This window comes from Giraffa tippelskirchi, chromosome 10 (assembly GCF_054371585.1).
Source record: "Giraffa tippelskirchi isolate mGirTip1 chromosome 10, T2T-mGirTip1v1.2.pri, whole genome shotgun sequence".
NCBI classification, from domain to species: Eukaryota; Metazoa; Chordata; class Mammalia; order Artiodactyla; family Giraffidae; genus Giraffa; species Giraffa tippelskirchi.
Window position 1 is genome coordinate 129,608,567 of NC_137284.1, and position 15,589 is coordinate 129,624,155.

At 41.6% G+C, this 15,589-nt stretch overlaps 1 protein-coding gene across 2 annotated transcripts in view; it reads left to right on the forward strand.

Moving 5' to 3' along the window:
* Positions 1 to 688: 688 nt before the first annotated feature.
* CPED1 (cadherin like and PC-esterase domain containing 1) overlaps positions 689 to 15,589 on the forward strand; it is a 316,761-nt gene continuing 301,860 nt past the window's right edge. Inside the window, exons 1-2 of one of the 2 annotated variants that reach the window (XM_081535345.1) lie at positions 689 to 885; positions 1,562 to 1,794. In XM_081535345.1, coding sequence (XP_081391471.1) covers position 885; positions 1,562 to 1,794 — 234 coding nt within the window. In that variant the 5' untranslated portion in view covers positions 689 to 884. The other variant, XM_081535344.1, reaches the window with a different exon arrangement.

A 15,589-nucleotide genomic window follows, 5' to 3' on the forward strand; every position in this document is an offset into this window, starting at 1 on the left:
CTTGCCCTGCTAAGGGTTGCTTGTGGCACTCTGTATAGCATTGGACTGAACTGACTTCTAGACAAAGCCTGCTGTGTACCCCTTTCTGCTGAGCAAAAGTTACCAAGGTCAGCTACAATCCAGTCCTTAGGGGAACCCAGTGTCAGGCAATTAAAGATTCAGTTTAGTCCAGGAGAAGGGTAATGATGTGATAGGAGGTGGGTTCAGAGCAGAAAAAAGATCATATATCATGTCCAGTGGAATCAGTGCATAAAACAGACTTTCACGTGCTGAGGTCCAGACAGTGCCCGTGACCCTCTTACCCCCATAGCAGTGACCGCAATTCCCTCGAATGAAGATCCTCTCAACTGATTCACCGAGTCTGCTTTACTCTTCCCCTCGACCTTTGTCATCAGTTGACGAAGGGCTGTTTGTTTTTCCAGCGCTGGATTAGGGAAAAGAAATTACATAAGGGGTCAGACATCAAATATATATTTAAAATTTTGCAGCTCTGGGTGATCAGCCACATTTCAAAGGAAAGGAGCAATGCTGCTTCCATTCTGGGGAAGCCCAGCGTCTCGGATGCGGGGCTGAGAGCGCGCTCCGGCCGCCCCCCAACCCTCCCACCCCCGCCCAGGGCCGGGGAGCCCGGGCCTTGGCCCCGCCTTCTCGCCGGCCGGGGGCTGGCTCCCTGCGGGCCCGGCTCCCCGGCTCCGGCTCCAGGCTCCTAGGCTCAAGCGCTCCCGGCGCGCGCGTGCGGGTCTATGTGTGCGCGCGTGTGTCCGTGGGTGGGAGATGAATTGGAATCATACGACTGGGTGTTTCCTTCCGAGTGGTTTTGATCAGCCATCCATTAGGGGATCATGGAAACTTTTTTTTTTTTCTGACTAAAAGGATGAAAACTGAGTAAGTACAGAGAACTTTGAACTTGAAACGGAATGAAACAAATACAAGCCAAACCCTGCGGATGATACCTATGTCCATACAGACCGTGTATTCCCTTTTTCTGTTAAAAGCCGTGAAGGCTTAGAGGAAAGTGGCAATTTAAAACGGAATGAAGGGAGACAGTTAAGAAACATGAAAGACTGAAAGCAAGACTGCTTTAAAACCGGAGGAAAAATGAGGAACTGTTAAGGCGAATTGGCCTGCATCCAGTTGTGCAACAGGCACTTTGGTTTAAACCTATTGCGTTCTCCAAAGCTGTTTTTAGCCTCCAGATTTACTTTGGTGTTTCTCTTTTCCTGTGAAGCTTTTACTGTGAGTTTAAAGATGTTGTGAAAAATAAGACATTACCAGAAGCAACAGTTTGGCAGCCTGGGGTACACTCAGGTTATTAGTTACTACTGTCCTCCATGGAAGGGCTCTTACTAACAGCCTCAGGCTTTGGGGATCTATGATTCTTTGGCAGGACGCTTCGGAAAGTTTTTTAAGTCGAGATGGAGCTATCTTGATGTGATTTAAAGTTGTGGAAAAAGAAGACAGTTTGGTCTTTTTCATGCTGACAAAAAATAGCTGCTATGACTTTTCCGGCAACGTGGACAGGGGCCAAGTGAAGCTAAACTGGTCATGGTCTTTCCTCCAGTGTTCCTCTGTCGTCGGCGATTTTGCCCCCGGCCCTTCTTGGTGGGCTTGGTGGTGGCAATCTGTCTCTTCTACCAGACTCTGACACTCTGGGGGACGAAAAAGCTTGCAGCTGCTGGCCCCGGGGCTGCCCCAAACACACCCACCAAAACCCAAGCAAGCAGATGCACCAAAGGATTCTTCCTGGACAAGCAGTGCTTCCTTCTCTCTGACAATGCACAGGAAATCAGAAAGGTAAGACTGGACATAAGCTTAACCTTGCCATTTTCAGCAAAGATAGCAGTCTGCTTCTCTCTGTCCCTTCTGTGAGACTAAAATTAACTTCCATGAGGTCTGAAAAGGATCCAGAGTATACACAGCCCAGAGAGTGACCTTATGACAGTGAAACACATGCTAGCTTCAACCTCTTATTTTTACTTCCGGAGAGTCCTGGTCATTATTTTCTCCCTCAGAATTTCACTTCATTTCAGCTAAATGATATAGACCATTTGCAGGGGATGGGAGTGATGTGACTCCTTTCTAAAAATTGGGGTTCTAAGAGATCTCAAGATTTACAGTTTGGGAACATAAATCAAAGATTCATAAAACTTGGCAAACACTAACTGTCTCCTTTCTCAAGGCGGTCAGTATGAATGGCTGGACCCTTCTAGACTCCAAGTTACTCCAGAATTACATTTGTTAATTGGTCATGTCTATTTATCATTGCTGAGTACATTTCTATAGCAATGTATTTATTTCTGAAGCATCTAAAAATAGTGTAATAGGTTTCTTCAAAAGAATTGACACAGTGCATTTTATTGCTTATAGAATTAGGAAAATACAGATTATTTTATATTTATACTATCATAATTAACTTTACTAATCTTACTCGTCAAGTGTTGGATAAAATACAAGACACAAGAAAATACACAGTTTTTCTTTTAATATATCACTCTGTTTGTGCCTGTTAGTGAAATGAAGATCTCTAAAACAAACCAGCCTAAAACAGAAAAACACAGGCACAAATATTCATAATAACAAAATCACTGATTTCTCTGCTACAGCAGGTAGTGTAGCAAGATAATTTAGGAACTGTAGAGCTAGCTTACATTTGTAGAGTTAGGTAGATTCTATGATCATGGTTATTGTTTGGAGCAGAATTTCTTGTCAAATATCAACTTACTGCTACCATCATTGCTAACACATACCACCTTGATTTAGAAACTTTCACATTAAAAAGAATTTTGAAAATTAAAAAGAGAAAATGTTGACAAAAAAAAAACTTTCACATATTTCATTTCAGACATATAACCGTTTAAGACTGGTAATGCAGGCATGATGACACTCAAGGCAGTTTAGGCAAGTATTATGACATGGTACATTCATCTAGTCCCTATTGCAGGGCTGATTCTCCAAATAAAAGTAAATTCAAAGCTTCAATAAGAATTTGTGAAACCACAGCTGAAAGAACTAAATGAAATGCAAGATAATATCAGATTTGAACAGAGAAAATTTGAAAACGTTTGAGTGACTTTTATTTTATCAGCAGTGTCAAGAAATATCTTGACCAAGAAATATGACCAAAAAAGCAAATAATAAAACTAGGAACACATCTAGATGAAACTTCAATGGCAAGTGTGAATCAAATATTAAATTCTCTAAAGTAATTGAGTAATTTGTGTTTTTTATTAATTTATATCATCATTAGCATAACTCTTATTTGTGTTTTTACACATCAAATTCATGATGGGTATAAACTTTGACTTTGAAAGTCACTTCTTGTTTGTTTCCAATGAGTGTAATTTCTTTAAAAATATTTGAGATGGTTTTGCTCTTTAAGTACTTAAATTTTTTGCCAAGAATTTGGACAAAAAGTTTTTTATTCATTAACTTACAGCCTGTCTTACTCACTACTTGAATTTACAATGGACCCCTGCTGTTGCCTGTAACTTAGGCATATGTTAACTGTTATTTGTAGACTGTCACAGAAAATTCCATTTTAGCTTTGGACCTTCTGCCACTTATAAACCATCTGAAACTTATTGGCTGCTGGTGTAAAACATTCACTCTAGAATGTTTTTCACTAAAAATGCCTAACACATGATGCTTTTTTTTCCACAGTCTTAAATATTTTAACTGTAAGCAAGATTCTGAAATCACAGTTACAATTCAGAAGCTCAATAGCTATGCAAACTGAATTTCCAAACATTCACTGTGTACCTCTATTTTCAACTTTACTTGGGCCAAACATTGGTTTAGAGCCAGAAAGTATCATGTGGAGGTTAGTTAAATATAAATGAGTTCTCCTTGCAATATATGTTCCAGAAAAGAATCAAATAATAATCCCTTTTTGAAGATTAAATATTCTATCAGATAGCTAAAATGAAGAAAGAAATGTCTTTGGAGTCTATACATAGATCTCTTTCAAAAACAGCTACTTAAGAAGCTCATTAAAAAGATAACTGATGAAATGCTACCTAGATTTCCCCCCAAGACCTAAAATATAGCTTTTTAGGCATTATTTAGAAGAAACATTGTTTCTAGCTATAAATTTGGGGGTTTATTATTTTATTGTCAAACCAAAATATTCACGTTACTAGAGCTTTCCCTTACTTGACTCCATCCATCTTTAGGTGATTATTAAAGTTACCTAAAACACCTGGTTTTGACCTAAGGTTCACAGATTCCAGAAAGTATTTGGAGGTATAAGATGTCCACCAAACCCAAGCATTTTATGCAAAGAACTGTGTGTACATGTATGTGTGGTTGTCTATGTGGGAGAAACTATGATCCTCTTCAGATATTCAGACCTAAAGAAATACTAGGAAATAAGAAATGCTTAAGAAGCAGTACATTTAAACTTTAAAGTACATTTAAACTGCCCCTTCAGGAAGTGTAAGTTGGGTCTGAGTTTATAAACCTGAAAAAGAAAAAAAAAATCTGAAAGAATCCACTTGAGAACATTTGAAAAAAAGTGTTTCAATGAATGCTGTAGAGTCTGCTGGCATAAACAGCCTAAAACCAAAGTATACTCACAGAGTACTTCTCGAATCATAGTTTTCATACTTTCATGAATAAGCAATAACTATTTCCCAGTCAATTTGGTTGTAGTCGTTTCTCAGAGAGAAACTTTTGTGCTTTATCTGCCAAGTAATAGAAGGTTCTATAGTAGCAAATATTTAAAGGTGAGTAACTGTGCTCTTTACACCTTTCTAACTGGGATCTGGTTCAATGTCTAAAACTGTTTTCAGTACAGATTGAGATCATGGTATATAGAATATGCCAACTTTCCATAGTGAGGAAATGCTCTTCTGGCCAAATTTTAATTCTTTTTTCCATTTGAGCTTCCAAAGAGCCTTGCTAAGCAGATGTACTTGTGTCATTTCTTCTGGGTTTTCTCTCAACATTCATTGCTTGTGCTGTTTCTTAAAATTATTTCAATGTAACGTATAAACTGAAGACAGTTTCAGATATCTTCACTGAAATAGATCACTCAATGGATTTGTTTATTTTCCTAGAATCTAATACTTCAATATCTCATAACATAGGGAGCACATTAAGTTATAAACAGACACAATGGAAGAAAATCTCCTGGGTATCTGCTCCTTTAATGGAAACTTAGCTCTTTGGGGAATATATTTGTACTCACCATAGCCATGTGTTTCTGATTATCTCTTGTTGATGCTACACAAGGAGACTGACTATTTCTCTGTCGCTTGACTCTTCGTTCTCCATTTCTTCTTTATTCTTTCTGTAGTGACTGTTCCCTACAACTACTGTCCCAGTGTCCAACCATAAACCAATGTAAATGAATGTTTTCACTGTAAATACTTTTTTGTTTAATCTGCTCGTGTTCCTCATAATACATAATATATTTAACATCTGAAAATTTCTAAAAATTTCCTGTATAGCTCAGAAACAGAGCCCATGGCAAACACTTAGATGCTAACATTTTATCGGTTGGTGCAATCCCAGGGACATGAGAGAAGAGGAAATAAAGGAAGAAGGAGAGCAAACACAAGTGGGTGAATTATTGGGAGATTTCCAGAGAGGCCATTTTAAACTATTACATCCCAGAACAGGCACCGGGGGAAAAGGGCAGAAAGGACAAGCAATTTATCTGTCTCTCTAGTTTTCTTTCTTCTGTCTTTCATTTGTTAGAATTGGTTCCATGCTACTTCTAAATAGTGTTGCCTTGACTCTCTGGGTGGCCATGGGTTGGGGGGGTGATCAGGGCTTCAGTGGGTGCAGTGCCACTGGGAAAAATTGGAGTGGTCCCCTCCCTTTCAGTCTGTACTGTGCATAGGAGTTTCCAGGTCTGTGATGGCCACAGTGGTGAAGTGTCCCACAGATTTATGATCACAACAATGGCATGAGAAATGGCCACTGGAAGAGTACGTGAGGCAGGGTGATCTAGTGTCTGATCCAATATTTGTGCTAATTTTGCTTTTTGAAATCTACACAGAATTTCTAAATATGTACCCACTCTTGGGAAATGATATCACTTTCTTTAAATGAGATGTTTGTAACTATTTCACTAAGAACTCTCCTCTCCCACTGGGGGAAAAAAACAAACCTTTGTTTATTTTTATCTTTTCTCCGTCTCATCCCTTTCATTTGTTCATTCGCTTATTCATTCATTTATTTTATTATTTAGTAAATATTTGTTGAGCAGTTTATATGGGCCAGACACTGAGCCAGATACTGGTGATACAGAAATATTGGGTTGATCAGTATGTTCATTTGGGTCTTCCCATAAGATGTAATGGAAAAACCCAAATGAACTTTTTGGCCAACCCAATATAAGGCACTGTGAGACAGACAAGTAAATAAATAGAGTGTCAGGAAACGCATAACTTTAAGACAATATTTTGAAAGACGAGAGGGAACTATAAAGGGTAGAGAAAGAAAAGAGAAAACAGTGCATGTGCAAAGAAGAAATTAGCCTCTGTGTGTGTGTGTGTGTGTGTGTGTGTGTGTGTGTGTGATGTGTTAAGGGAAGCAGAGCAAGAAGGCAAATTGATGAGGTAGAGAGTTCAGCAGGGTCTAGATGTCTAGATGTTGGAAATGAGGGTATGATACGGAATCTAGATTCTCTCCTGAAGGTAACAGGGAACCCCCAAAGAATGAAAAGCAAAATGTGGCATGATTAGATTTATGTTTAGAGAGACTATTCCAGAATGCACACTGCAGAATGGACTGGAGGGGACTGAACTAAAGGCAGGCAGACCAATTGGAACGCTGCTTCAGAGATGAGAGTCATGCCGTTGCAAGACAAGGCATCCCAAAGATTGCCAACAAACCACCAGATGCTTGGAAGAGGCTAGAAAGGATTCCTCTGCAGGTTTCAAGGGGGTGGGGCATGGTGCTTCTAACACCTAGGTTTCGATTTCTAGCCTCCAGAATTGTGAGACAATACCGTTCTTTTGCTTTAAGCCACTCAGTTGTGTAGTACTTTGAAAAGGCAGTCCTGGGAAACTAATAAAATGAGGGAGGCAGAATGGGTTCAGCCCATGAGCTCTCAAGTTGAATCAGTAGCACTTATTATCTTGCTCCCTTGGGAACATTTCTTGACCTCTTCAGTATTTTGTTGCCTACCCTGAAAATGTATATATTATCACCCATCTTACAAGGCTAACACAAAGCTTAAATGAGAGAAAACATGTGACGCGCTTGAGGTATCTGGCAGGTAGGAAGTACTCAGTTAGTGTTAACTATCAGAATAATTATTATTGAATCTCCTTAAGGATTTACCCATCTCTGTAGTTTCTATAGACCCTAACATTTGGCCTTCCCAAAGTAGGTAAGCAGAGTTATTGCTGTAATGAACATGAGTACTTGGTTAAGGAGAGTCTGAGAGGAAAGCCTTGTTGAGTTTTTCTCCCTGTTCTCCAGCCTTTCAGCTCTTGCCTTTTCACAGTAAAATGAGCATTCAGAATCAAGAGGAAACCTAGGGAGGCTGATATGTCACTCAGAGTCAGGCCTGCTTATCTCTAAGCAAGGTCTGCAGTTTGAGCTGAATTTTTTTTTAAGTTTTCAAGGCTAGCATTAACCACATGTTAGCGCTGAGGATGTGGAGAGGTGAGTTGGGTATAGAGTAGGGGAAAGCAGTTAAGATTTTGACCCTGAATAAATATATATTTGTTTACTGTCTGTCTCCCTCCGTAGAATATAAGTTCCTTAAGAACAAGGACTTTTTTTGACTTGTTTATTGCTATATCCTGGGTGCCAAAACAGTATCTGACATGTAATGAGCACTGAATAAATATGTAGTCAATGAATGAATAAATAAATGAATCATGAGTTGGAGGGTCAGAGACAGTCCTCATTAAAGCAGAGGCCAGGAAGTGAGAGGAACTCCTACTCTTTCTGTTTTCCTTTGCTGAACTCTCAGGTCCTCCACTCCGTCTTTTACCTGTACCAGTATCGCTTGAAGTCCTTTCTGTACCATTTCTTGCAATTTCGCCTGGTGTAATGATCTTGCCATTTTGCTAACTGAATTTGCTTCATCAGTTATCACCCGTCTCTCTTGTTCTTTTCAGCTCATTTGTCTCTTTGGGATTCTTTTCCTGTAAATAAACATCCTCGAGTATCTCAGTTGGTCAGTCAGTCAGTTCAGTTGCTCAGTCATGTCCAACTCTTTGTGATCCCATTGCCTGTGGCACGCCAGGCTTCTCTGTCCATTACCAAGTCCTGGAGCTTGCTAAAACTCATGTCCATCGCATCGGTGATGCCATCCAACCATCTCATCCTCTGTTGTCCCCTTCTCCTCCTGCCTTCAATCTTTCCCAGCATTAGGGTCTTTCCAGTGAGTCAGTTCTTTGCATCAGGTTGCCAAAGGATTGGAGTTTCAGCTTCAGCATCAGTCCTTCCAATGAATATTCAGGACTGATTTCCTTTAGGATAGACTGATTGGATCTCCTTGCAGTCCAAGGGACTCTCAAGAGTATTCTCTAATACCACAGTTCAAAAGCATCAAAAGTATCTATCATAAGTTAAAAAAAGAAATGTTAGCAACCTGTATGTTTGCTAACTAATACCCAGCCCTCTTCACTTCTCTGTCACCATCATTTCACCTCTCTTTGTCTCAAGCAATTTCCATTTTTTAACAGATTGATTTTTCCCCAAATTGAGCTTTTTATTTTAAAAGTTTTTATATTTTAAATAGATTTGGATGTAAATATTCTAAAATCGTGCTGATGGCATCTAAATAGAGAGGTCTATATATTGGAGGCTCTCAGGAGATGTTGTCAGCATACTAATAGGTATGTAATTTCCCTAGAATTGGTTGGGCTAGTGATGAGCATTTAATGCTTGTGGATTTCTCTGAGATAGTTGATTAGAGTTAAGTCAAATTTTTATAATGAAATTTGAAAAATTATTCATAGTGAGAGGATTTTATACAATTGTGAATTTTGCTTATGTTAGATAAACTTTATTGAAGTCTTGATGAAGCTTATATTTAAGCAAGTTTGTTAAATTTCCTTTGAATCAAGGAATTACTCAGTTTGTAGGTGTCATTCTCTCTTGTTTTTTCACAATAGCAGCAATAGCCTCTACCTCTTTCTCCCTGTAAGCAATTCTGTTTCTTGTTCTAATGGAATTGGAAACTCACATAAGTTTAAACCCTCTGAAATGGAAACCTCTGGGATACACTGACATTATAAAAAGTGCTTCATATGATCAACTTTGAGTCTGTGACCTTTGGGGTGAAAGGAATGTTTTGGTTTTATTTTTCCCTTTGGTTTCCTTTGGATGTTTTTTCTAGGGAGCCGTTCTCACTAAAAGGATGAACTCATGTTCTAAAATAGAAATTTTGTTCTATAACAGACACTATACCAAAGTTGGAAATCTGCAAGGTAAAAGTCCTTTGTCAACTTTTGTACTTTACAGAGATGGGTTCAACAAGCAAAACAAAACATCCTGGTTATCTGGAACAGGGTTAAAAAAGGAACATAATGATAAAAGATGTATTGAGATTTCGTTATAGATAAGGATATTAATGAAAAAAAATTGTTGAACTTTCAATTAAATTCACTAACAGAGGTACTTAAGAGATGAACCAAAGTAATAATAAAAAGAGCACATAGACTTGAGGGTACAGAATGGGCCCTACCTGTGTAGGGCACGGAATTCCAGTAGGCAAGGTTCAGAAAAAGAATGAGACCTGCACTCTACAGGAACAGATCACCTTTAATGAGGCGAGAAGGGGCAGCAGTCAGATTAGCGAGCTGCTGCGCTTCTCTAAGAAAAGAGTAAGTATATATATGTATGTATGTAGAAAGCTGCTGTCTTAAGGGGGCCTGTTCTTCTCCAAGGTTGCTAGCAGTAGTTATCTCTTCAACAGCTGGGGCAAGGAGTTCTGGAGATTAGCCAGAGGCTGGGCAGGCTTGGAGCTGGGCTTAATCAACCTAATGTTTATTGTGAGAGTTCTTTGTTTTGCCTAGAATGGTGGGGAGACCCTGAAAGTGAAAATGAAGTCGCTCAGTCGTGTCCCACTCTTTGCGACCCGGTGGACTGTAGCCCACCAGGCTCCTCCGTCCATGGGATTCTCCAGGCAAGAATACTGGAGTGGGTTGCCATTTCCTTCTCCAGGGGATCTTCCCGACCCAGGGATCGAACCCAAGTCTCCCGCATTGCAGGCAGACGGTTTAACCTCTGAGCCACCAGGGAAGCATACAGGAGACCCTGAGGTGAGTTTTAACTCCAGGCTACCTTGAGCCATGCAACTTTCCCTCATTCCAGACCTTTAAGAAATATATATATATAAAGAAAAAGAGATGTGGGCGCCGTTAATGTTCAGGGCTTCTTCGTGCTGATAAATGAGGGTCAGGGGTTTGTAGTCTGGGAGGAAGGAAGTCTAAGGCCCGTAGTGTTGATTTTCAAGCAAAAGAACAGTCTTAACTTGGTCTCGAGAGATGGCCTGAATCTGCTCTTGGAGAAACCTTTGAAAGAGATTGAAGAGATAGGGTCCAAATAAGAGGAATAAAATGATAAGTACCAATGGTCCCAAGAAAGGGAGTAACCAAGGGAGGGCCTGTTGGAACAGGTTTTGGGGAGTGTAAAGGTTTTGTGACTCTTTTTTGCGGCGTTCAATTCTGTCTCTAAGTTCTTTGACTCTGTCCTGGACTATGCCTGTTTCATTAACAAAATAGCAGCTGTCTTCCCCTAGAAAAAGGCAGGTCCCTCCCTTTTTTGAGATGAGAAGGTCTAGGGCTCGCCTATTTTCTAGGGCCACAGAAGCTAATGAGTTAATTTGCCTTTGGACTGAAACGAAGGACTCTGCTACTTGCTCCATATCCTCATTAAGTTCTTGGGACAGCTTGTAGTAAAAATGGGCCAAGGTCGAGATGCCCCCAATCCCGGTGTCTAGGGCTGCTGTTGTCAGTCCCAACCAGGAGGGGAGCTATGACAGCTCATCTTTTTCTGTGGAAAAGTTTCTCTTGGGGGTAGACTATTTGTTCTACCTCTTCTTCTTTGAGGAATGTTAGACCCAGGGTCAGGAAGACCAAGATGCAAGGTCCAGGGGGATCAAGGGGGAGACATGAATATGCACAGGTCCCACAGAGAATGAGGTCTTGTAGTAATTGGGTCAGGAATAGCTGTAGGTTGAAGAGTGTCCAGGTCATTCAGTGTCTTCTTGGATGGTCAACAGAGGTTGTTGCTGGGTGATTTTTAAGGAGGTAGGCCCTGTAAGAGAGACTTTATAGGGGTCAGTCAAGGAGGGCAGCACAGGATCAGAGGTGAGGTGAAACAGGTGTACCCAGGAGGTGACTCTAGTGGGTAATGGGATAGAAATATATGTTTTTTGGGGTTTTTTTGGCAAAGGCAGTTTAATGTCTTAAGAAACTTGTATCATGCATAAAACTCTCTTCTACTTGCCACAAACCTTTTTTACACCCTCTGTATTCATCACTTTATTTGCCCATTCAGAGAGCACCCATCTGTAAGCCATACTTCCTTTTTCTCTTAATAAAATGTAATTCCATTTCTTATACCTTTTTTACTGAAAACATGCATCTTTCTTTCTTTCAGAAACCATGAACTGTTGTTTAGCTCATTTATAAATTAACCTCAGCAATCAATATTATCCAGAGACAAAGACATACACTGAGACATACGTATATATCCAGATAGACAGAGATCTCACAGTTTTCTGCTTTAAGATTTAAAAGATCTCTTTGCCCTCTTTTTTTTTTTGGCTTGAAGTTGTACTAACCTGTCTAAGGCTGACATCTTAGGCAAAGTGGGTTGTCTATTTCAATAACGTGATAAGAGTTAACTACAGGCTTTTGTCTAGGCATGTTTCTGTTATATCAGGGTTGGAGCTGTTGGGTGACCTTGGACGTAAATTCTGGGCCCTTATCAGACTGTAGGGATGAAGGCAGGCCAAACCTGGTGGATAATTTCTGTGAGGAGGATTTGGGCCACAGTAGGGGCTCTTTTGTTTGATGTTTGAGTGAAGTATGTTATAGGCATATTTGGAGTCTGTGTGGATGTTAACCCTTAGATTTTTAGCCAGAGTCAAAGCTCTGGTGACAGCTATCAGTTCTGCCTGTTGGGAGGTGGTGTGAGGTGGCAGAGGTGAAGCTTCAATTGACTGGGTCTCATAATTGTGGCAAAGGTCCCCCTGGATGATGGCATATCCTGCTGCGAAGGGTGGGGATTTTTGAGAGCTGCCATCAACGAACCAGTGTGGGGTGTCTGGATCTAGGATGGGCTGATCTGGTAAATGTTGGAAGGGGTTTTGGGTAAGGTCTACTGTTAGGCTGCAGCTGTGTAGGAGAGGGTCTGCTGTAGAGGACGTGGGTAATAAGCTGACGGGGTTAAGGGGAGAGCAGGGGGAGAATGAGAGCCGAGGGTCGAGGAGAAAGGCATGTAGGACTTGTACCCTGGAAGGGGGAAGGGAGAGGAAAGCCCGATGTGATAGTAAGTCCCGGAAGGTGTGTGGAGAACAGACTGTTAAAGGGGCATGCCTAGAGAGTTTATTTGCTTCAGGTATGAGAGCTGCGATAGCAGCCATGGCCTGTATGCAGGGAGGCCACCCCTTGGTCACCATGTCAAGCTGTTTTGACAGATAGGCTATGGGAGCCCAGGTGTCTCCAGCTCGCTGACATAGAAGCCCCAGGGCCTGTCCTTGGTTGAAACGGGCAAAGAGAAAGAATGGTCTGGTGTGATCTGGCAGGTGGAGAGTTGGCACTCGGAGGAGGCTCTGGGTGAGCTGGCGAAGAGGATTGGCCAGCGAGGAGGGATTAAAGAGGGGCTCATCCAGACATCCTTTAGTTGCCTCATAGAGCGGCTTTGCAATGAGGGAGAAGTTAGGGATCCAGATACGGAAAAAGTTTAGGAGGCCGAGGATAGACAGGAGTTCTGTTTTTTGTTTTTTTGGAAGCGGACAGTTAATTAAGGCCTGGATTCTATCTGGGGGAATAGTTTCTTGTTGGTGGGATATGGAGAGCCCCAAGTAGGTGACGTTTGTCTGTACTACCTGGGCCGTGGATCAGGATCCCCGGTAACCCCAGGATCCCCGATAACCCCAGGATCCCAGGGCCCCAAGGGTGAGAGTTCTTTGTTTTGCCTAGAATGGTGGGGAGGCCCTGAGGGGAGTTTTAACTCCAGGCTACCTTGAGCCATGCAACTTTCCTTCAACCAGTGTGTTCTGAAATAAAACTACATCTGATGTTGCTAATCCTTACTTGAGGACTCTGAATAGAAACCCCCACCAGTCTGTTTATACTGCAACCCAGTCAGAAGAACTCTCTAAGGGGGAGACTCGGAGACCCTGAATATTCCTGGGCAGAACAGGCCTGACTATGTCCTCAGCAAGGATCCTAACCCCATACCTGTTTAATATGTTGGATAGGCAGTCTATTAGAGCGTCAGGATGTTGTGGAACGAGCATGGGCTTTCCTCCACATTGGTTCAAAGTCCAGCTGTGTCATTTACTAGCTATCACACACAGACACATTTTACCTAGATTTCTAAACTCTCAAGTTTGTCATTGGAAAAATGAGGCTAACTAAACCTTACTGGTGAAAACTGAATACGTGTTTGAAAACAGCAAGCACGGTGGCTGATCAGAGTTGGCATTTGTTAAACATTAGTGTTCTTCCTGCCCCCGTAAAAAGCTGTGTTTAGGCTCTGACCTAAAAAATAAGCACCTTAAATTTATTTGTTTCATATATAGTGCATATTTTTGATCCTCACCCTATGTTCTTTCTCCGTTATATCTGCTTAGGCAAATGTTTAAAGCAGCATGTCGTATGCTAACCGTCTGCCACTTTTCTCTTTTGACACTCTCAGTGCAGTCAAAGGCAGACACATTCCACTGGTTTTCCAGGGCTCTGCACAATACTGCCTTCTTCTCCCACTCAAGAAAGTGTTTGCTTGCAAACAGTGGGAATGCAGCTCATGTGCCCTGGTTTACAAAGTGTAAATTATTTATACATTTTGACATTTTAATTCTTTTTATAACCAGTTTCTTAGAACATACTTCACACCTGATCTTGACAAAAAGAAACTGTTGTATTATGACTATGACTAAGACAGGGATCTGGGGAAGAGCAGCCACTTCAGGCTGGGAGAGTCAGGCAGGGGAAAAAGCCTGATGACAATCTAGGGGAAGAAAGGAGAATTTATTTGAATAGTAAGGTTGCTCCAGGATCCTGGTGTTTCTTGTTTGTTTTGACATAAGAAAAAGTAGATGGTTTGGGGCTGGTAGTGCAGATTTCTGGAAACCTCCTAAACAACTGTTAAAGGTTCGTGTATCTGAGGCAGATCGTGCTGTACCCCTCCCCCCTACCCCCACCGTCTCCAGGAGAAAGAGGACCCACGGAGATGGGAACCCAAAGCGAGTGTCCTCAGTGGCTAACTTACAACTCTGCGACCCCACGGACTGTAGCCCCCCAGGTGCCTCTGTCCATGGGATTTCCCAGGCGAGAATACTCAAGTGGGTCGCCATTTCTTCCTACAGGGAATCTTCCTGACCCAGGGTTTGAAGCGGGCTCTAATGCATTGACAGGCAGATTCTTTACCACTGAGCTACCAGGGAAGCCCAGGGACCCAGTACCTATGCTGAAAAGTTAAGTGACCTTGGATAACTGACTTTTGGGGGTTACATTTTCCTGGACTGTAGCTTGCAGATGGAAATGCCTGTTACACAGATGTTACCTGATCAAATTAGGCAGAATGCTTTGGAAAACACTGAGATTATAAAAGGCAGGGGAATAAACATTATCATATTTGTTAAACGATAAACTGAAGCCTGGGGCTTACTCAGTGGCTCGGCGGTAAAGAATCTGCCTGCAGTGCAGGAGATGGAGACTCCAGTTCGATCCCTGGGTCAGGAAGATCCCCTGGAGGTGGGCATGGCAACCCACTCCAGTATTCTTGCCTGGAGAATCCCATGGACAGAGGAGCCCAGCAGGCTACATAGCCCATGGTGTCACAAAGAGTCGGACACGACTGAAGTGATTGAGCAGGCATGCATGCAAACTGAAGCATACTGAAAAATTTAAGAGTTTGAGCAAAACTTGATTCCAACTGGGCAGTGCCAAACCGGAAGTGGTTAGGAGCACTTGGAGGGCAAAAGTCCAGGGAGAAACTACTACGGAGAAAATGTAGAAGCAGAGCAAGGACATTGTTGATTGGCTGTAGCTTAAAACCTTCTTTGCCGCTTGTGAATGGTTGTCCTTAAGTGTCAGTTTCAAAACCTCCACTTTGATCTGCTCATACAGACCGCCGCAGCATTAGAGCCACCTCCGTCTCATGGTCTCATTGTTCAATTAATTTAACACATCCCAAAGTATAACGTCATGAAAATACTTTCATTGCATTTGGCGTGTCTTGAGGGAAAAGAATGCACATATAAGCAACATAACCGTGAATACCAGGAATAACCCTTTTTTCATTAAAAAGTTGTAAGTATTGTGTGCTCTACAAATGTCAGGTTATACAGTTATGTTTCAGAATGCCACCAAAAGTCCAGAATTGCGCTGTCATAATTGGTGGCTCAGACAGTAAAAAATCTGCCTGCAGTGCGGGAGACCTG